Source organism: Neopsephotus bourkii, unplaced genomic scaffold (assembly GCF_033783945.1).
Source record: "Neopsephotus bourkii isolate Nb327-2 ecotype Australia unplaced genomic scaffold, CSIRO-AGI_Nbou_v1 NB_739, whole genome shotgun sequence".
In the NCBI taxonomy this organism is placed as follows: Eukaryota; Metazoa; Chordata; class Aves; order Psittaciformes; family Psittacidae; genus Neopsephotus; species Neopsephotus bourkii.
In genome coordinates this window covers 649,435-670,661 of record NW_026901237.1, presented here as the reverse complement: position 1 = coordinate 670,661, position 21,227 = coordinate 649,435, and the positions used below count along the sequence as shown (strand labels likewise).

Below are 21,227 nucleotides of genomic sequence, written 5' to 3'. Positions count from 1 at the left end.
CAGCTCAGAATCAGCCCTTCCCTACCATGCGCTCAGAGTTAGGAGAGGATCTCGTTGTGATCCAAACCATTCTTGCTGTTTTTATTCCAGCTTCTCCAAACAGAAAATTTCCAGCACTTTTTGTACAATTGGCGTTGTTGCTTTCCCTCCTGCCCTGGGTGATGCCTGGGTCATCTCTTGGGCTGCACCCCAAAATGGAAGACAAAGCTGACAGCAGCAAGGTATCGCCAAACGTAAACCTGAATGTTGAGCTTCTAGATGCTAAATAACAACACTAGAGGCAACCCCACGGGGAAAAGGCACCCTACAAAAACACATTAAGAAATCTGAACTGCTTTGGGCATGCAAAAATGGGTCTGTCAAAACCAATTTCTAGTAGAGCTGGACAAAACACATGTCAGCAGGGGTTGGTGGCTGCCAAATCTCACAACCACCCTGCCTTGCATTCAGCGTGAGAAGGACAGGTTTTATTAGCTTGTTTTTGGTTCACTGCTTATTGAAATTCAGGCTGGTTTTATTTAGTGGGTTGGCCCTTACACAGTGGCAGCCAAACCACACGCACACGCTCTCATAGCATCAGGAAGTTTGGAAGACTTCAAACTAAACAAGGAGCTTTTATGAAACATCTAAGTAATTGGAAAAAAATAGAATTAGATGATTATGCAATTTTGTTGGCACTCTTGTTGCCATCATCATTAAATTGGTCAATATATAGGATAATAAAAAATGGTTTGCTCCATATTAGTGGAGACTGAACCATTTTCCTTGCAAACACAGAACTCTCATTCTGTGACTTCAGGACTTGTAGCAGTATGAGCAGAGTCTTGTGGCCAGATATTAGGAATGAGATGTGCTGATTTCACTCTCTTTTATCCTCTTTTTATTGAATTTAACCTTTTTCTTTTTCCAAGACAGAAGTAGACAAACATTCAAACTTTGTGGCTTAACTGTCCTTACCACAACCTCAAGAGGGTATTGAATCAGAGCTGTGATCACCGCACAATGTTTGGTCTAGCTCCTTTCATGCACTGGGGTAATATTCATTAAAGCTTTTGTGTATTTAATTTAGTTATTTATTTATGTATTTAATTAAATGACAATTCACATGATGGCTGCCAGAGCAGTCTGAGGTCTTTCAGAGGTGGCAGAACAGCTAAATAAAGTAATTTCCAAGGTAAAAGGTCAATATAATCAACAAGCATCAGCTCTCTGAGGAAGTGAAGATTTCCAGTGGGATGTGACAGATGTAAGCACATGGGTCTCTGAAGCTCTGAAACCATGAAGACCATCTCAGCCCTTCTGCCCCTTCTGGGGGCTTTTGTGGAGACTCTTGTAGTCACATTGATCCCTTGTCAGAGAGCAGGGACGTGTCACCAGGAGTGAATAAGAGGATGCTGCATCACTCATAGTGAGGCGTCTTCCACATCGCCTGCCAGGCCTTCGCAACAGGAGGAGGCTGAAGCATGAGCTCTCCATCAGCTCTGTGCCTGGGGAGGCCAGTGCTTCTGGACTGCACCCAACTGAGAGCAGTTGTTGAGGTAGGTGATGCCCAGATGTCACCACCTTCTTCCCTGTGCTTCTTTCTTTCCCCACCAGCAGCCTTCTGGTTAGGACTGCCCTTGAGCTACTGTAGGTCTGATTTGGTCACACATCCCCCCTCACCACCTAGGATAGCACCTTTGTAGGCCTTCTACCAGGGATTTAACACCACACCTATGAGCAGCAGCAGGTTTTGGTGCTGCCAGATGCAGTTTTCTTGGCGTGAAGTAACAGATTTTCCCTGCAACTGATTTCAAGGCACAGGAGAACCTGGGAAAAGCTGTCTCTCTCAGGTATGGAGGTCTGTGGAGGAATCAGGGTTAAGGAATTTTATAAACATATCTGAGACTTTACCTTTCTAGGCTGGAGAACCTTGCTTTGGGGCACTGTTCCTGAAGTGTTTACCGACTGTGAAGTTTATTGGCAGTGGGCAGAGTTAAATTAGGCTGCCTCATCATGATCACTTGAAGCAATTTCAAGGAAACGCAATCCTGCTTTGAATGGCACAGACAGATCCTTGTCTGCCTCTCTTAATTGCTTTACTACAGGATACTGATGCTTTAGATTGCAAATCCTTCAAGGCAAGGACTTGTCTCTTTGTTCTGGGTTTGCAGAACACATCCTGCAGCGAAGGCCAGGGATCTGGCCAGACTACAAACACCTGGTTATTTTGCATAGAGTGCGAGGAGGTCTTTATACTGGTGGCTCGAGGGTGTAAGAGTTGTGGAGTCCTTGCTGGCACAGCCCTGCTGAATGCTGACCTCCGGTATTCACAACAATCATGTTGCACTGAGTGATGCACATCATCTTCCATCCCTGCAATTGTTCTTGTTTATGGTGGGGCAGAATTTACTGCACATGCAAATGTCATGCAAATGACTATCTGGGGAGGGTGTGGAATTAATAATCTTAATTCCAATCTTCCAGCTCCTCCTTATACTAACCATCAGAGTTCCTTCTCTGGAATGTGCTGAGCAAAAGGTCCCAGCATCCCCCAAACCTCGGGGCTGGCATCTCCAAAAGCTGCTGCAGAGAAAGGAGAGGTGAAAAAGGTACTGCAGAGAAAGAAGAGTAGGCTGGGCCAACAGGGACCCACCAAAATAATCCACACACCGGGTCACCGCCAGTATAACTGAAGAGCATTTAATACATTAGAGCAGGGATTCAATTGATGGTGAGACTCAAATGGCCTAATTATAAGCAAGACTCACTTAGAAAAGGCAGAGGAAAAAACAAATAGCTGTTTAAGAGATATGACACCAAGTACCACCAGGGTTCACATTTAAAAAGCATTTCCTCCATTCCTGTAGACTGGAGGAGTTCACTATAAGACCACTTACAGTACTCTTAAAAGTGGAGAGGATTTCTGATTTCTTCTCTGCTGGTTTTAAAGACTCATCCTGCCAAAATCAACAGTCTCTTAGCTTCCAGGCTCTGCAATCACCTTCAAGGTGCAGTTGCAGCTATGCAAAGCTTGTCTTACCATTTATTCTTCGATAAGGCACCTTTCTCCTCCCATTGACCTGCAAGAGGTTTAACTGACTAGGTTTGCATATGGGATGGAGAGCACAACAGAGGTGCATAACGTATTTATTGGTCAGCAGTGCAGACAGGTATGTTCTGCTTCAGGTTAGGTGGTTGTGGGCAGCCAGCCATGGGAGGGATGGTTTAATGCTGACATGCACCTCTGCTACCATCTTTAGTATAAATTATCTGCTCTCCCATCCCACCTTGACTTCACTCCTAATCTCTGGTGGTGGCCTTGGCCAGAGGGTAAGCAGTATCACATCCTGCTCGGCAGCTTCACTTTTGCTTGTCCAAAAAGCTCCTTGGTACATGCCTCTCCACCATGGGGACTGTGGTGATCCTTCCCTGAAGGCTGGAGCACCTCCTCGGCTGCTGCTAAACCACCTTCCCCTCATGCCGAGGAGCAGGTCAGGCTGTGGGCCAGCCAAGCCTGTTCTTCAGGTATGGCTGTGTACCTCCCTCTGACCAGTATTTCTGCTCCAGATCAAATATACATTGCTGTAAATTAAACCCAGCCTGTTATGGTCTGTAATTTCCATTGCAACCACAGGCACTGGCAGGAACTGCTGGTTCATGCTTCCCCACTCTGTCCCCTTTGGTCCTCATCCACCACCAGCCACACCACCAGCCATGCAGAATAAATGGGGTTTCTAGGGGGTGGGTTTGGCATGCTGGTCTGCAACCCCAAGGTCTGGCTCTGGTACCTGTGAGTCTGAAACCCTCCAGGAGCCTAAGGCCTTCGTGTTTGCTTCTGCTTAAGCTTGTGGTGTTCTGGTACTGGTGTGCAGTGAGTAAACTGGAGGCTGCATGGCTCCAGGAAGTTTGTGTTCAAGCTGTATGAGGTTCCCAAGTAAACAGGGAGATCACCTTTCGCTCTCTTCCTAGTCCTGCTCGCGACAGCACTACCCACAAAGCAGGAGACCCTGCACGTCTCTGGCAACAACCTCTAGGCCTGTGCCTTTTATGAGCTGAATTTCAGGCTCTGATCCCGTTTTTGTTCTTTCCTCTCTCTTGCAGAGCCTTCCCAGGTCTTTCCAACACAATGTGATTCTCTAAGTAGAAAATCTACATCTGTCCATCCTCACGTCCCATGGTTGTCCTTGGTGGTAGGAACTGCCAAACCCTATGTCTGAAAAGACTAGAAGTTCACTTGGATCAGATCTCACTTCCTTCTTCTATTGAGCCAGGGAGTCCTGAGGTCCAGTCCTTTCTCCAGCTTCTAGTTTTATCCAACAGCAGATGATTTCCCAGGCTGGGGGAAGGCATACAGGCTTGCTATGGGCTTCCCTGCTACTGCTGGATCATATGAAGCTACCAAAGAGTATGGAAGGCAGATGAGTCTTCTGGATCCACACCATTGGAGCAAGCGAAATAACTTCTGATCTAGCAGGACCCAGATTCCTTGGGATGTCTGACCACTCAGTTCACATTTTGATAGCTCATGATAGGAAAATGAATTCCTTGGTCCATCATTCCCTTGTGGCTGGGGGTGTCTGGCTCCACACTATGGATGCTTCAAGCAGGTCTGTATAAAATGAAATGCTGATTGCAGCAGTATTTCATTATCCTAAGTCACTGACGGGGAGGCTACTTGGAAAGAAACACTTCCCTTTAAGAAATATCTTCTGGTCCAGCTTCAGATGTAGCAGGGACTGTCCTACTGTGCATGCGCAGCACAGAGCAAAATCATCTTCCACTCTGGGATGCAGTGTCTCTTCATCTAATCTTCCCAAGGCCAGGAAGATCTTCTCAGTTGAGTCTCAGTTGGATTTGATAATCCTTAAAGGTCCCTTTCCAGCTCCAGGTGTTCTGTGATTCAGTGTGGGTGGGTATATACTGCCTCTCAAAGCCCAAAGGCCATATAACCTTTGAGAAGAATAGGGATACTGTGAAGGGAAACTGAGATGCTTCAGGACTTGACAGATTGAAACCAGCTGGTGAAGCAGAGCTAGTGTGGTCCTCACCTCATGAAAGCTTCAACCCACTGCTTGGTAGAAAGGAGTAAGGAGGATGATGCAGGGAAAGAGAAGAGCTTTGGTCATGTTGAAAGAGTTTGACCCAATCTCCTCCCCAGCAGAAGAAACGTGGCTTTTGAGGGTTCTGATGCTCAGTGAACAAGGTGGGCTTTTCCTGGTATCAGAAGGACCTGTCTCAGTTCCTGCAGAGCTACACCAGTGTGAGTTTGATCTGCGCATGGGAAATGTGCCCAGTGGGCAGATTTCAGTTGATGGCTTGTTTTGGATGATGGGAGATGGCAGGGTACAGAATGAGCTGGTGGTGTGCATGAATAGCTGTGGGCCTGATTCACCTTTGCTAGTTGAAGCAGCTGGATCCCACTTAGCATCAGTGAGGTCTTCTTTCAGCCAATGTCTTGGCCAGGGCAGTGTGACTGCTGTAGGAGGAACGCGTTTCAAAGGCTGAGAAAGAAATGCTGCCCCAGGAGCCACATAAAATGAACCAAACCCTGTCAAAGTGTGATATTTCCTGCCAGGCACTTAACATCAACCGATCACACTAACAAAGTATCATGAGAAGAATCTGAAACCAAACTCTCCTCCCCCTGTCAGCACCATCATAAATCACTTTCATGCTCTGCACTTGTCTGCAGACCAAACTGTTCCTTGCCAAGGCTGTAACCCTGAGGGGATGGAAACAGAGGAGAGTCCTTAGAAAGAGGTAAGAGTCCCCTGTTTTCCGATGTTCATCTCATTTTGTTAATCCTGTTGTACTACCCCTTTTCTGAGGTCTGTAATTTAAAAGCAATAGTGGTAGAAGAAAGCTAGAGCTGAATTTGTGTCCAAGGGCTGGAATTTCAATTCCAGCAGGATAAAAGCTTGGGAGATGTCAGTAGTGCTCTCCAATAGTCCCATTGCCAGGCAGGGCAGAGGCTTATTGGGCATCACACCTCTTCCCTGGTACATTTTTCTGCATGGAGACAGATCTCTATTGAAAAGCTGAGGCTAGTGGCTGAAACAGCTGCTGTGTGGAGGTGGTTGTTATAACAAAGTGAGCATTGCGGATCTCTGCAGAATAAACTGAGAAGACAGGGCTATTAGTGAGCAGGGCAGGCAGTGCCTGAAAAATGAGCTCAGCAGCATGCTGGGCTCATGGGGAGGATGAGACGTGAGCAGAGGACTTGTTGATTTGCTTGAACTTTTCTATTGGTGAGGCTGAAACTTTGTCTCTTACCATTGAGTGGCAGAAAAAAGGGTTTGACTAACTCTGATAGGTGAAAAGGTTCTCTTCACATCACGTCCTGAACCTACATCTGGTGAATTTGGGAATGGAAGTGGAAAAAGATGGGAAAACAGGGTGCCTTTTTTTTTTTCTTTTGCCACCATAGGCCAGTGATACCATCCTGTCCCTGCAAGTGGTGCTCCTGGGACAGGGTTCAGAAGCAGGGAAGCTGACAAGCCCAAATGAGCTGTTTATATCTTAGCGATGCTCATTTTCATGCTGCTTTCAAGCCCTGCGCCTGGTCTGACTGGTGCTGGAGCCCAAAGATCCTGAGCTGGGGGTCCTCTCGAGGGATTCGGAGGAAGGGAGCACCCATGGAGACTCTCCTACAGGTTCAATGCACCCTCTCGTGGCAAGCAGCTATGGCAGGTGCCTGGGCAGGGTCTGTGTGTCTGTGGGTGCTCGCTGTTTGGGGCTTGGCTCCTTGGCATCATACCCGGGGCGTGCATAGTGACTTGCCAGCCATCCCATGGAATGGTTCAGGGATCTGGTTTCTCTAGGCTCAGGACACCCCAAAGCATGCTTCACCGTTTCCCATGGGGTGTGCCCACCTCCCTCTCCCCCTGCTTTATGCAGCAAAAAAACCAAGAATTCATACGAAATACTCCAAGCTGGCTTTCCCTCAGCTGGGACCAACCTGCCCTTTTCCTCCCTGTGAGGAGCCTGCAAAATGAATCAGTGCTTTGCATAGGCAGAGCCCTGGGAAGGTATTGCTAAAACACCAGTGCTCAGGAGCTTCACAGATGTGATTTTCAACACGAGAGAAAAGCAGAAGGTTTTTTTCTTCCGTAACCCTTTAACCCAGGGAGGGATTTCTATGGCCACCCAATTTCCCCCCTCCCACCGCCCAGGAGCCAAATCTCAGCTTCCCAAAAGGTGCCTCCCCTTCCTCTCGCCCCTTCAATACTAACCCCCCAGTTGTTTTCCCTGCTGAAGCGCTGCACTGCTGGTGCCAGTGCCTTGTCCAGCCACGTCCTGCACCCTTGGGCAATGAGCAGGGCAGAGGGGAGCTGCGGGGTCAGGGCGCTGGGTGTCCCCCAGGGGTGGGCACGCATTGTAGCAGCGCCGTGGTCTCCATTCTCAAGGAGCCCTTGCTCCCACCTGCTCCGTTCATGCTGGCTTTGGCTTCCTGCGACTTTAAAGTTCCTTCGGTGCACAAAGGAAAAGAGGGAGGAGAAAGGGTTTCATCATCACTCCCCAGAGCAGACTTATAAAAACTTTGCGCTCACGCTGCCTGCCTCACTCACAGGCTTACAGGGTTTTCGGCACTGACTGCGCGCTGTGAGGAGCAGGACAGGCCAGAGAGGGACGGGACCCCACACACAGCATTGCTATTTGGGGCTCCCCTGGAAGCCCCCATGATGGGAGTCCACCCTGAAGCCAGCAAGTCCCCAGCTGACGTCCCCAAAAGCTCCGGCACCTGCTCCAGGAGTATCTTCTGCAACATCAAGGTAAGCAGCAGTGCCGGGCAGGGATGCGCCTGCCTCCCTGGTGGCGAGGGAGAGCACTTGCACCGAGAGCAATGCCAGCCCATCCCACAGGTCCCCGCATTCCCAATCCAAACTGCCAGTAAAACGAAGGGTGCTTGCTAAGATGCAGAATTTGGAAGTCAGCTCCTTGGGCAGTGCTGGCACCGCTGAGGTGTGTCCTGCTCGGCACAGGAAGGGCTGGGGGGCCTGGCTGTGTTTCAGTGGTACCTGGCACGGCGTGTGGGTGTTGTGCTGTGTGGAAGTGGCGTGGGCAGCTCTCCGTGAGCGGTGGGGTTTACCCACGGTGTCCGGTACGCTGTGTGCTGCTGCTTAGGGAATGATTAACCACATCCTGGTGCAAAAAGAAAACGCTGCCCTATCATAATGCTGACTTGCTTTAAAAACCTTGGTGAGGAGGGCTTTGGAGTGACAGAAGCAAAATCTCGGCAGGTTGAAGTGGGTTTTCTGGTGCTGGCTGCCTGGTTACTCACCTGCTCCTATTAGCAAAGGCTGTCATCCGAAAGCCGGTTCTTGCCTGAACTTCAGGCTCTTAAGCTCACTGCCCGCATGGGAAAACACCAGCCCATGGCCACCTCTTGTGTTTTGAACCCTGCTTTTACACCATCCCTCGCCCTGTCTCTTTTTTTGACCCATGCAGCACATTTTGGCCCATTTTGGATGGGCACCAGGACTGTTGCATGTATTGATTCCTGTCCCTGGGACATCCGCCTGCCAGCCAGGATTTCCCTGGGTGGGGGGGATGTTCGTGCCTCTCTTGGCAGCACCTCCGTACATCGGCATTCAAAGCAGCTGGGTGAAGGTTTTGGAATGGGAGCTCCCAGGGGTTTTGCAGCTTTGGGTACATGAGAAAGGGGACACCCTCTCCAGGACCCCTTCCTGCTGCTGCTGCCAATGGTGCCCAGGGCTGGGGTGCGATTTCCCACTGGTGTTCTTGACTGTGAGTGTGTTGTTTGCTGTGAGGAGAGGTTTGTCAGCACTTTCCAGCTAACTGTGTTCCAAGGAGTGTGCAGCCATGGGGAGGGCACTGTGGTCTGGGATGGGTTTGGGGTTTATTTTCCACCCATCTTTCCTCGCCTTCCCCGAAGGATGGCACTGCCCACTGCTTTTTGGGCTATGCTTGTTTGTGGCTGGTTACTGGGCAGCAAAACTTTCACCAAATCATGGTGGGGGGAGCCAAACAGTTCTGTTGGGGTGCTGTGGGAATGCTGTAAGGTATCATGGGGCTGCTCTCAACAGGCTGCTCCTCCTCCTCCAGGCTCCTGGGGCTGGAGACATCATCCCAGGTGATGTCGTTCAGCCCTACATCCCACTGTGCTATTCCAGCAGGTGACTTGATGGCCCCTTCTGGCTGTGAGCTCCAGGAGGAAGAGTTACCCTGTGTAATTTAGGGCTGCCTCCAGCCTACTCTGGAAGGTACTGGTCACCTCACCCCTCCTCTGCTGGAGGTGCAAAAGGTGGCCCTAAAGCCCATCGGCTGCTCCAGTAATTGCCATGGCTTGGAGTGAGTAAAGTCACCCCCAAACTGAGCCCTTCTTGCAGCTCCTGCTGTTTCCTGGAAATGTGCACAGCTCCTTTCAGCTGTGTGCTCACAGGGCAGCACGCAAAAATATCCTGGATCTGGACAAAACATCCCCAGACTTGATGCCTTTTTCAGGATATAAAACTTCAAGGTTTGAAAAAAAGCCCAGCAAATACGTGTTAATCCATTTCTGCATCCTATAGGCAGGATGCGGGCCATGGGTGCCCCTAAGGGAACACCAGCATGTGCGAAGAAAACCACTTCTGTTTTAAAAAGTCAACAGCCCAACACTGGCATTGTGCAAGTGTGTTAAGAAACAGTTTGAGCCCTATTAAAACATGCTTCTTGGCACCAGATGATGTGTACCGTCTGGAATGGTGGGGAATCAGGACATCCATCCCTTGGAGAAAAGTTCTTGCTTTTAAGAGCAAATGTATGTAATTGACAGGCAGTGATGTCCCCTACCCTTTCCTGAGCTCTTCATTCTTCCTCTGCTGTGATATTTGTGTTAAAAGTCTATATACTTTTAAAAAACAACTGCTTCAAGGTAGGAAAGCACTGCCTGTGCACAGTTGTCAGTCCATCCTCTCAGCCCCTCCCAGAGTAACAGAGAATCTAAGGGTCACTAATGAATTTCCAGGTTTGGCAAGCTCTTTTGTTGTGAATGGGTCATCAGAGGACAAGGCATACTGTAAGCATCTCGGTTTATATGGCTTTATAGCACTTGCTTGTTATGAGAAGCCATTGGTGCTGCACATACCGTATTATCTAAAGTCTTCATCCAGTACCTAATTGTGTGGGAAATTGCTGGCACCATCCCATACAGAGACAGGTACTCTATAAAGGAATTAAAATTAATAAGAGACAGCTTCCTCATAGAAACAACAGCAGTTTCTGACAGAGACACTCTTTCCAGCACAACAAAATTCGCCAGCCGTAGCAGGCTCCAAGTCTTGATCAAGAAGTTCGTATTTAATCCATAAAGCTCACATGCCAGGATCATTTTTGGAGTTCCTTTTGCATGGCTGGTGCCAAAAATAATGAATTGCTTTGCTATGTTAACCATCCCGCTCTTCCTTGCTCCCAGCAATGGGGACCACTGCCTCCCTGCACTGTTTCCTGTTGCTCTTGGAGTGTTTTTCAGCCCTAGCCCCATTGCTGCTGATATTCAGAGGCGTGGGATCATGATGATTCTGGAGATGGGCATCAGAAAGGGAAAGGTCCTGGTGGAAAATAGTGGAATTATAGAATCCTGGTTTGGATATGAAGGGACCTTACAGTTCATCCAGTTTAAAACCCTGCCGTGGGTGGGGACACCTTCTTCTAGACCAGGTTGCTCCAAGCCCCATCCAACCTGGCCTTGAACACTGCCAGGGATGGGGCAGCCACAGCTTCTCTGCGCACCCTGTGCCAGCGCCTCAGCACCCTCACAGGGAAGAGCAGGATGGGGATGACAGCTATGGGGATGGATGGTGTGCAAGGGATCGCTGCTGGGGATGCAGGAGTGGTGCAGAAGCAGGTGCTTGAGGAGCAGGCAATGTCCTGTGGATGTGGCCGCTGGCTCATACCTGTGCTCTGACACAGCAGGCATTTACAGCTGATCTCTGTACCCTATGGGAATGGGGTTCGTGGCAGTTCCTTGTTGCTGCTGTGGAAGTTACTCCCTGTTACATGTGGGTATTAATGACTGTAGCTAATACTGCAATTACTCCAAGTGGCACCAAGGCTCTGTCTACACTGATACTTAAGGGCACCGCCTGGCTCAGCCAGCAGCGTGTTTGCTGTCTGCACTGTATCTTGTAGCTGGAGTAAACCTGGTCATTGTGCTTATGTTTCTGAGTGCTCTCTCAGATGTTGCTTGAACTCTGCTAGAATCTGGCTGTTTATCTTGAATCACCTTAAAGAGAGAAAGCAGAATGCAAAAGGACTTCAGGTTTTGGAGCTGGGAGGTTGCTGCTGAGCACTGTCCCCTAGAAGAAGTCTAGAGCATCTCAGTAATCCTACAGCAGTGGTGGACATAGGTGATAATGAGCAAGGGCATCATCCTTTGAATTGAACAGAGAATGGAACTTTGTAGTTCACCAGAGCTTCCAGGCTTGTGCTGACTGGCACTGGGATTTTAGGAGGTTGCAGTTGTGCTGCTTGGCAAATGCAGGATGAAGCCAGCTTCGGGTGGATGCCAACACCCAGTGGCACTGGAGACACTGAAGAGCCTAAAGGAAGAAAACAGATTCAAAAGCTGAGGTGCACAGTTAGCCTTTTTGATACCCATGCATGGCCCATCAATGTCCCTGGGTCCAGAGTCCTAACCACTGTCTCCAATCATCTTGTCCATGCCCATCTTGCCCTTTCAGACATCCACTGAGAAAGGATTATATCAAGGCTGTTATCTATCTACAGCGCCTCAGATATTTTGGCTTTTTCACCTTTATTGTCTCTCCCATGGTTTTGCGCTGTTTTTATTGATAGTGAATTGCTTGTGCAGGATCCCCAGAAACATGAAAAGGAGGAGAGCTTTATAAATATCTTGTTGCTTAGTGGAGTTGGACTGGTTTCAGCTGGAAGCCTGTTAGCTGGAGTTGTGCAGGGGAGCAGTGCGAAGCGGTTGGGAGAGCAGGCAGGGGGAGGCTTTTACCCTGTGACTGCCCAACATGGAAGAGGAAACAGGAGGATAACAGAAAGTTTTTGTCACTTATGTCAGCTGGAGGGAGTCCAGGGAGAGATTTAAAAGTCTTAGGGGCAGATTTAAATTGGGTGTTATATTGGGATAGGGAGAGGAATGGTATGGAAAAGTGTAGGGAGGGGGGACAGCAAGATCAGGAGGGAACTGTGGACTCTCAGAGTGTGTTAAGGCTTTAACTCATTGCAGGGTGAAGATGCTGGGGCAGGTGGTGTGCAACGGCCAGGAGTGGGGAGCTCTCCTTTCACTGGGGAGGCTAAATGCCTTCTGCAGAAGAAACAGGAGCCTTGCCTTGGGCTCTGAGGTCCCAACAGCACCAAGGCAAGTTTTTTGTCCCTGCCTTTAAAGGGACTAAAGGAATTTGCTGAGATTAGTGTATTTCAGAAGCCTGGAGATATAATAGTTGTGATCTCATGTCCTGTTGGAAAAGAGTGTGAGTTGCTTTTCTCAGCTGTTAGCAAGAACAGGAGATTCATCATTCATCTGAAGACTGTGTGGCTGTAGGTTTGGAGTGGGAAGCATCAAGAGGAGAAAGTCATTGTTGATTAGGGCCATTGACTAAAGCACAAAATCAAAGACTATTCCAGTACTGAGCGGTGTGCAAGGAAAGGTGGCAAGCTGGATGAGTATTTGTAAGTAGTGAAGAAGCAAGCTTGGTCATTAGGACAAATGGGGTTGCATAGGGAGAAACACCTGCTATGACCAGGGTCTTCCAGCATTCCTGGTGATGGTGCTGGCATCAGAAAACAAAGATTGGGTTTGGATGGATCTGACTCTGTGTTTTTGTCTGGTTTTGGTGGAACTGGGTTTCAAGAGGGAAGAACTGCTTGTCCTTCACCCACAACACCAGCAGCGGGATAAGGAAAAAGATGGGGCAGAGTCAGACGGTAAAATGGGTTGGAAAGTTTAGTGGGATCAAGGTCTAGGAGACATCAAACAAGATAATTTTATGAGGGGCGAGGTGGTTCAGTGCCCAAATACAACCAAGGAGTGGTCAGCGTAGATAAGATTACCATGAGCAAAGTGGGAGAGGAGTGTCGCTGATAGGGAGCGGGAGGCATGGCCAGGGCTGCTGGTGTGCGGGAGGAGTGTTTGCATATGCTTGTGGGTCAGGGAAAACACAGTCAAGCTGAAGCTGCCTTCAAGGAAATCATGGTTGGATCCTGATGTACCATAAGGAAGAGAGAGCTTTGGGGAAAAACTGAAAGAGCAAAGGCCCAGCCACAGAACCACCTGCACACTCGGTCTGGTGGCAGGAAGAAGGAAGGCTGCTGAACAACACCTCTTGTAGTTTGCAGGCAGGAGGGTTTTCTCAGCAGCAGCTTGGGAAGCAGCAAACCCTTGCACCCCACATGCTGTGGGTCTGGTCTCAGCTGTCCTCCACAGCCAAACCCCTCTGTTCTGACACCTGCAATGTACACCTGCATGTTAAGGCAGGGACATAAGTCCTGGAGCACTCCCTCTACAACAGCTGAGCAAAGCAGGGCTTGCACGGACCTTGCAAGGGCATCGGGATACGGCATAGGGAAATCCCTTGTGTACATTTGTTGCAAAAAGAGCAAACATTATCTTTGCATTTGACAATTGAGGGTTGTAAAACGTGGATTACTTGGCAGCAGACAGTCATCATTGCAGCCCATAATCTGGGCAGGGGTGTGCTTCAGGCAATCCTCAACTATACAATTTTTAAATTATTTATTTATTTTTATTTTTTACATTTTTATGCCTTCTTTTCTTTCTTTTTCCAGTAGGAATATAATTTAGGAGCCAAGTCCTCCCACTGGACCAAGCTCTGGGCTCAGGGATGTACTGTGTGGCAGAGGATTTGGTTACTCCTGTGGGAATGTTGGGGGTTTTTACATCTTTCACAGTGCTTTTTGATCTACACATCCAGGCAGCTGCATGTAGGAAAGAGATGCCAAGGAGGGATGTGTTTCCCTATACACGTCTGTATACTTTTCATTTCCAGCTGATTTATTTCTTTTGGACTGAGTGATCTCAGCTGTTCTCCTGCAGGAGGATCTCTTCGTCTAGTGAGTGTTGATCGTATACAAGCTCTAAAATAAATAGCCTGTCTTCCACTGACTATTAAGATTTTGGGGATATTCTTATTACTTCCCAAAGTTCCACCCTCCTGTCTTTCCCCCACCCTCCTTCTGTCTTCCCCCCCCCCCTTGAAAGCTCAGGAGAGTAAAGTAGAAGAAGCCTTCAGAGGTGGGCAGGTTGGGGTTTCCTGCTAGGGGCCATAACTTTCCACTATGGGCAAAAAATATTGCTTTGGCCCTCTGGAGCCCAAAATGTAGCTCTAACAGTACTGTGTGGAGGGAAAGAGCTAACATAGAGACCTTACTCCTAGGCCTCTCCAAACATTTACTCCAGACAGATTCATTTTGCACCTTCCTGCAATGACTGCTCTTGGCCCCATCCTACCTCGCTGTCATCAGTCACACAGGAGCTGTTTGACAGGCTCTGTGAGGATCTCCACTTCTCTTTACAGCTCTCCAGGCAGTTCTTGTGTCCATCTAATGAATTACTCATAAAGTCACAGACTGGTTTGGGTTTGAAAGGGCCTTAAAGCTCATCCAGTTCCAAGCCCCTGCCATGGGCAAGGACACCTTCCACTGGTTGTTGCACCCACAGCTGGATGCAAGACTGCAGGTTTAATTAAGAACTCCAGGAATTAAGCCCTGTCTCTTTCCATCCCTGCCTTTCCATCCATCATAGCAGTGGTGTTGCTATGGGAAGGCTGTTGGGCACACACAGATGCATGTACATGAAAGCCAGAGCCAGGAGCTGCCAGTGCTTTCTCCTCAAAGGTAAGCAGCACCATCAATATTTTCACTGTCTCTATCTCCAAGCAGGGCTGCCAAGTAGAAGACATTGAAAAAAAAGGTAGGGATGACTTTGGACATGAGTGCCATCACCTCAGCATGAAGCTGTGGAAGCAGAGCAAGGAGTTAACCCTTAAGTCACTCCTCCAGGTGGCAGAGAGGAAGGGAAAGTGATCATATCACGCATAGTAGCATCTTCCCAAGCCCCTGGTTCCTGCAAAGCAAAGCCAGGCTCCCACCTAGAGGAGTCTCCTAGGTCCTGGAGGAGTCTCCTGGAGGCTCCATAGAGGCAATTCACTGCTTTGAAATAAAAACAAACCTGATTTCTTTTACCTGGCCTTGGTTCTGACCCGTGGCCAGCACATGCATGCTGGGGTTATCAAGCATTTCTTGTTTGTTTTGTGGGTTTCTTTCTTATTTAACCCTACTTGCTAAGCATTTTACTGGCTGACCCAGTGACCAAGGGATGCTCCTCCAGCATGCCCCCCTAAAACCCTCTTTTGAAACAGCGCACCTTTCAGAATAGACTTTTCTTAAGTCCAGTCTCTGTGTACTTGTTTGGTAAGGCCAGTGACAGTGTTGACAGTGCATTATCTTAAGTAAGCAATAGGGAAAGAGAGAGCCACAAGATAAGGGAATACAGCTCACTTGCCCCAGTATATGACATGGGGTAGTGCAAGTACCTGCTGCCTACCAGCACTGCCAGCAACAGTGCCTCCTCCTAGTGCACACATCCAGCCCCCGGAGCAGCAACCTCTCTCTGACCCTACAAGCTTCTGATCCCAAGAACACCCACCTCAAAGATGATTTACCCCCTGGCTCTGGCTTCCTCACCCTTTTCTGCTTTATAGGTTCAGCACAAGGCTGGGAGACCCCTTTCTCCTCCCAGAGCCTTACTTTATTCCCTGATAGCTTGAGGGAAGTGCAAAAGGTGCAAGTGGGTCTTTGAGGCAAATGCAAGGGCTGAAACAATATCTCAGACATCTCCCATGTGCACACCAGCCACTGTGGCCATACCCGGCATCTTACAGGGATGCCTTGGTGTCAGTGTTGGACCTCAGCCTTGTTGCTGCATCCTCATACCTGGGGGCTGCTGGCAGCCCAGCCTGCACCCCCTTTAACCCCACCAGGTCGAGTACTTGTTGAACATGTCTCCTCTGGAGGAGGTTTTGGTTGGGATTCACTGAACAGCTGCCAAATCCCTGCTTTGAACTCTGAGGAGTGTTGTCCAGACTGGAGGGGACAGTCCCCTCTCCTTCTTATAAAAAAGCATTGATGTGGGAGGTGCCCCATGAACTGTGTGTCTGTGAGGGACCTTCCCCCCTGTGTTTGCTTCCCTTTTAAATGAAGTACATCTTGGAAAGGAGTCAAGTGTCTTGTATAAACAGCCTGGAGTCAGGATTGGTCAAGCACTCTGAAGGAAACGTGGGGATGATTAAGAGGGGATTTTGTATGTGTGTGTGGGTGCATGTGGGTGCATGCCTTTGGCCTCTCTGTGCTGCTTCCTGTGATTGCTGATTGCCTGCAGCTCCAAAAACACATCAGGGTCTGGTGGGGGCATCTGCTCTGAAGGGTCAGCACTTTGTGTTTGTGGGAGCGTCCCTGACTCCTTAACCTTCGTGTTCAGTGCAGTTATGTTGGCTTTGCATCAGCAAAACCTCTCTTCACATGAGCTTGGCTCTTGTTTAAAAACCCCTTCTTCGTTAAGTGTTATGGAAGATGGATGATAGCAGCTCCATCCCCTCCTGGTGTTGCTCAGTGAGTGCATGCAGCCAGCGCAGCCCATCTGGTGCTCTCTGCAGCTGGAACAGACCAGGTCGGTGCTGCTTTCCATGAACCACCAGGCTGTGGGTGGCCAGCATGAACACAGGGGCTCCTTTTGGGGCGGCCTCCAAGTAAGCCCCTCTCCCAGCTATTTGGAAGCCTCCAAGGTTTGGGCTATTGGTATTTTAATTAGAGTCGGATCTGCTGAATGCAGGGGAAGTCTGAGGTCAGGCACATCTCTCACCTGCAGACAGTCGAAGTACATGTGGAAAAGCCAAGCTCCAGTCGCACAGTCCTGCAGTAAAGTCATCCCCCAAAGTCTTTCTCTCCCCACATCACTGCTCTCCAGCTGTTTCTCTCACCATGCCTCCCTTACAGCAGGCAGCCCCAGTTTGCTCCCAGGCATTCTGGAATCCATGGCCCTGTTTTGTCCATCCCCAGGTTATCACCAATGCATATCACTAGGCCATCTCCTGGCTCCTTTCACCACAGCTTGTCCCTCTCATCTCTTGCCCTCCATCCTCTCATAAAGCACAGACAGTGCTGGTTCCCCATGCTCCTTTGATGCCTTTACCTTCTCCCCAACCCCTGCCAACACCAGCATTTCAGGGAGTCAGGCTGCTTCTCCTCATCTTTCTTCCCTCCCAGCATCCTCTCCCCCCAACACTTAAAGTGTCCCCATCTGCCCTGGGATTCAGCTGCCATTTGCTGCACTAAATTCAGTCTCAGTGATCCGCTCCTTCCCTCCCCATTGGTAAATAGCTTTGCTTCTCCAGCTAATGCCTCATAATGGGAGAACTCTTCCTCCAGCTGCTCTGCATCTCTGGTGTCCTGGTCCTCCACTGTTTAGCTAGTGCCTCTTTATTTGAATGACTTAAATAGGGTCTGGCCAGAGATACAGTCTGGCTGGACTAATCACATGGTGATCCCAGGTCGGGATAAAAGGAGAAGGTGGTGGATCCAGTTTTTACCTGTAGGATTACATGCTAGGATGGGTATTTTTTATGTAGGAGTCGATAGCTGGAGGGTGTAGAGGTCATTCTGCTTCAAGAGTTTACTCTCAGATGTTTCACTTCCACTTTGTCCCAGCCTGGGAGAGTTTCCCATGTTACACTCCACGTCATTGCTCTGCGGCTTTATATTTGGGCAAAGTCCCAGCCTGAGACTTTGTCCTCTCCTGCTCAGCTGCTGTGGTGGCAGATGCCTGCCTGATGCTATCCTATCTCCAACTTGTCTCCAAGTTGTTCCCAGCCTGCCCTCACACTATCAGGGCTCCATTTGCTCCTTCGTCTCCATCCTCCTCTCTCTGACTGTCTGTCAGCATCTCTCCCATCTCTTATGCTTTTAGATACCCGTCTGTGTCTTTTGCCTGGTGGTATCCTGCCTTACTGGAGAAGCTTCCCATAAGCTCTCTTCTTCCCTATCTTTGAACCAAATTCTCTTGCTATTGCTGGAGCTGGTTCTGCATCCTCTCTACTCTCCAAAAAGCCACTTCACCCACCTACATCATTTGTATCCCTTGTATTGGATGGACCATTTAGTTCTTATTCTGGGTTGAGGATTTTTTTCCATACAATGGGTCATGGCTCTGAGCACTACCACTGTTTCACATAAATACTAATACGGAAGATTGCTGCTCTCCTAGCCAAGGACATAAGGAATTTGTCAGCCCTGCAGTACCTTTGATCCCACATTCATCATCTTGGGCTTCCCACCGTTATCTTTGTGGGACAGGCTTCCGGTATTCAGCAAATATTTGATTTCCTGTAGATTTAAATTAAAAGACCTTCTACCCCCCCCTTTCTTTTTTTTTTTTAAAGTGACTTTAAAATACCTTTGGCACCATGTGGATGCTTTCCATTCCAAGAAAAATAAAGGAGAACTGTTCTGGCTAAATATAGATCAAAAGACACTTGTGAACTGACTCTTGCATCCCTGGCTGAGAGCACTTTCCTCTCCCAGGCCACCAGAGCTCTTTCGACCACTCTCCTGCCCTGCCCTGTAAACTCTGTATTCTTTCCTCTGCCCCAGGGAGGCTGTGCCTCCCTCCAGCTCGCGTTCTGGCCCAGCTCACAGCCTCTCTCAAGGGAAAGATGCTGTATTTAGACTACTACAGAGGTTTTCCAGTAGTGAGGCTGCATTGTGCATACTTCATGCTTTCCCTCTGGGGCTTTTAAAGCCCCTGTTCAGCTTAATCTTGCAACACACCTTGGAGGAGGTTCTGTTAATTGGCTTTACAGCTGAGTGGATCCAAGGGACCAACTGGAAATACTGGATCACAGGTAGTCTAAACCAGTACAGCTCCCTTTCAGCTGTTGCACAGCAGCCGCAGGCTTGTCTCTAACATGGATCACAAACTGAGTTGAGGCAAAGTCAAGCCTGTCTCATTTATCTTTGTACAACACAGGAGGGACATGAAGCTGTTGGGACGAGTCCAGAGGCCACAAAGATGCTCTCCTCTGCCATGGGGACAGGCTGAGAGAGCTGGGCTTGTTCAGCCTGGAGAAGAGAAGGCTCTGGGGACACCGCAGAGCAGTACAATGGGTCCTCCTAGGGCTCTTGAGGGTTGCACAACAGTTGCCACAGTGCAACTACCAGTGAATGTTAATAGCAGTAAACCAGAGGAAAGCAAAACCAGAACTTGTTGTCCTGTCTTCTGAACACTGCATCACTCGTTTTGCAAAGTGAAGTTAACCAGAGACTGAGCCCTGCAAGTAGATCTGTTGCATGGCAGAGATGCAGCCATTTTGGTCAGCTTCAGTCCACATGTGCATGACTGTCAAATCCCTTGCATGGGACATGGTCACCAGCAGTTACACACCAGTGGGGCACTATCTGTGTACTAACTGGGATGGGACTTCCCTTTGCCCGCAGGTGTTTGTGCTGTGCCATGGGCTTCTCCAGCTCTCCCAGCTCCTCTACAGTGCCAACTTCAAGAGCAGCCTCACCACCATCGAGAAGCGCTTTGGGCTCTCCAGTCTCTCTTCAGGTTTCATCTCTAGCCTGCATGAGGTAACTGAGTGAGAAGCTTATGTGGGGGTCCTGAGGGGTGGCCAATACATGTTGGGAGGTACCTTCCCAGAATAGAGTCTCAGGGTTGTTCATGCCTTGGCTTATGCCTACATGTTCTGGATGAAGCAGCTACTGCTGTGCACTTGGACACATCTTCACACTTCACTTCTACTGTACCATATGGTGCGAGGTTGAGCATAGGGTTAAGTGGTGAGAACATGGCCTTAGAGAATGGCAGCAGAGAGCAGGTTGCTTCAGAGGAGACCATTTCACATCCATCTCCAGCAGAGACAAGACTGGGAGGCAGAATACATGCAATGTGATTCTTCTCCGTTCATTACAGTTCTTACAGCTTTTGTGAAGAGCGTTTTATCGTGAGTAGTATCCACACAACTCTATGAGCAATTTCAAGTGGAAGTATCAGTTTTCATAGGTTTCTCATTGGCTTTAGGAATGAACCTGGCCCAAATCATTCCAAGCTTTCTCTAAAAGGAGACCTGGTCCAGCAGTCTCTCCAAGATCTAGCCTTTTTCTCCAGTGCTCCCAGGTCCTGATGGCCTTATGGCAAAGGACTGACTTTCACTGGCACATTGCTGAGCTGGCTGAGTATTTTCTCATGAGCACTTTCTAATCACTTACTCCTCTTGAATAGGTTTTCTAGTTCACTTTGTCATGAGCTCTATCCTTTCTGGTAGCTCTTTAAGGCCAACTAGGAAAGGACTTGCTGGCAGAGCCTTTCTTGCAATGGCACAGAGAAAGAAGTGCTTGTGGGCAGCTCATCTTCCATTCAGCTGGTCTTTTCACATGGGATCCTCCAGCAAGAGGCTGGCCACTGGGAATCCTCCCAGGTCCTTGGGGAAGTAGATGCCCAGGTCTTTCCACAACCATTACCTACATCTGGTTCAAAGCCTAGTGAGAACAGTGAAGGATTTCCCAGTGATTGTGACTAGGTCTAAACCATACAAAGAGAGACACCCAGTATGGACAGTTGTAACATTGCTAATGATGAACTGACATAATTAAGCTCTGCAGAGTGTCTCAAAGCTGCAACCCATGTGCTCCTTATCCACTAGAAAACTTACATATACTTACAGGAATTAATCCCTGGAGAAGTAATACCAGAGCAAACATCATGTAAAATAGTCTGTTACTGTAAGAATATAAAGGGAAAATGGCTGGAATAGGACATATGCCATCTGTTAAAGAATAACAGCTTGCAGACAACAGATACATCTTGATTTGTTTGCTTTATAAGAGCAATTCCTGTGCCTTACTCCAGCTCTGTGTGAGCTGCTCTGCCTGTCCAGGGCCACAGTCTTTTTGCTTGATGAGTACAGCAATTTCAGCACCAGGAATCACAGACAGACAAACAAGGGAGCCTATGTAAACATATATTGAAAGTATTCTTAGCCATACATGTCGAGGTTACAATAACGTCCAGCTTATCCCAAGCTGTCTATGGTATGTAATGGTCATTTTATGCTGTTCGTCCACTTGCCTGAGTAAGCTGCATGTTTTCATAGCTTTTTAGCTGATCATATCTGCAGTTGAAAATGTCCAGAGTTACAAACATTTGCAATGAGCTGGACTTCACTTGTGTCCGTTTAGAGTCATGGGAATAGAGGCAA

The 21,227-nt window shown here is 48.6% G+C and overlaps 1 protein-coding gene across 4 annotated transcripts in view; it reads left to right on the top strand.

Moving 5' to 3' along the window:
- The first annotated feature begins 4,915 nt into the window (after nucleotides 1–4,915).
- SLCO2A1 (solute carrier organic anion transporter family member 2A1) overlaps nucleotides 4,916–21,227 on the top strand; it is a 30,998-nt gene continuing 14,686 nt past the window's right edge. The window contains exons 1-3 of one of the 4 annotated variants that reach the window (XR_009725586.1): nucleotides 4,916–5,742; nucleotides 7,561–7,754; nucleotides 19,462–19,599. Coding sequence is in view for 3 of the 4 variants with exons in the window: in XM_061354418.1 (XP_061210402.1) it covers nucleotides 7,662–7,754; nucleotides 19,462–19,599 (231 nt within the window). In the remaining variant the exon portion in view is untranslated. The remainder of the gene's footprint in view (nucleotides 5,743–7,560; nucleotides 7,755–19,461; nucleotides 19,600–21,227) is intronic. The other 3 variants (XM_061354418.1, XM_061354416.1, XM_061354417.1) reach the window with 3 other exon arrangements.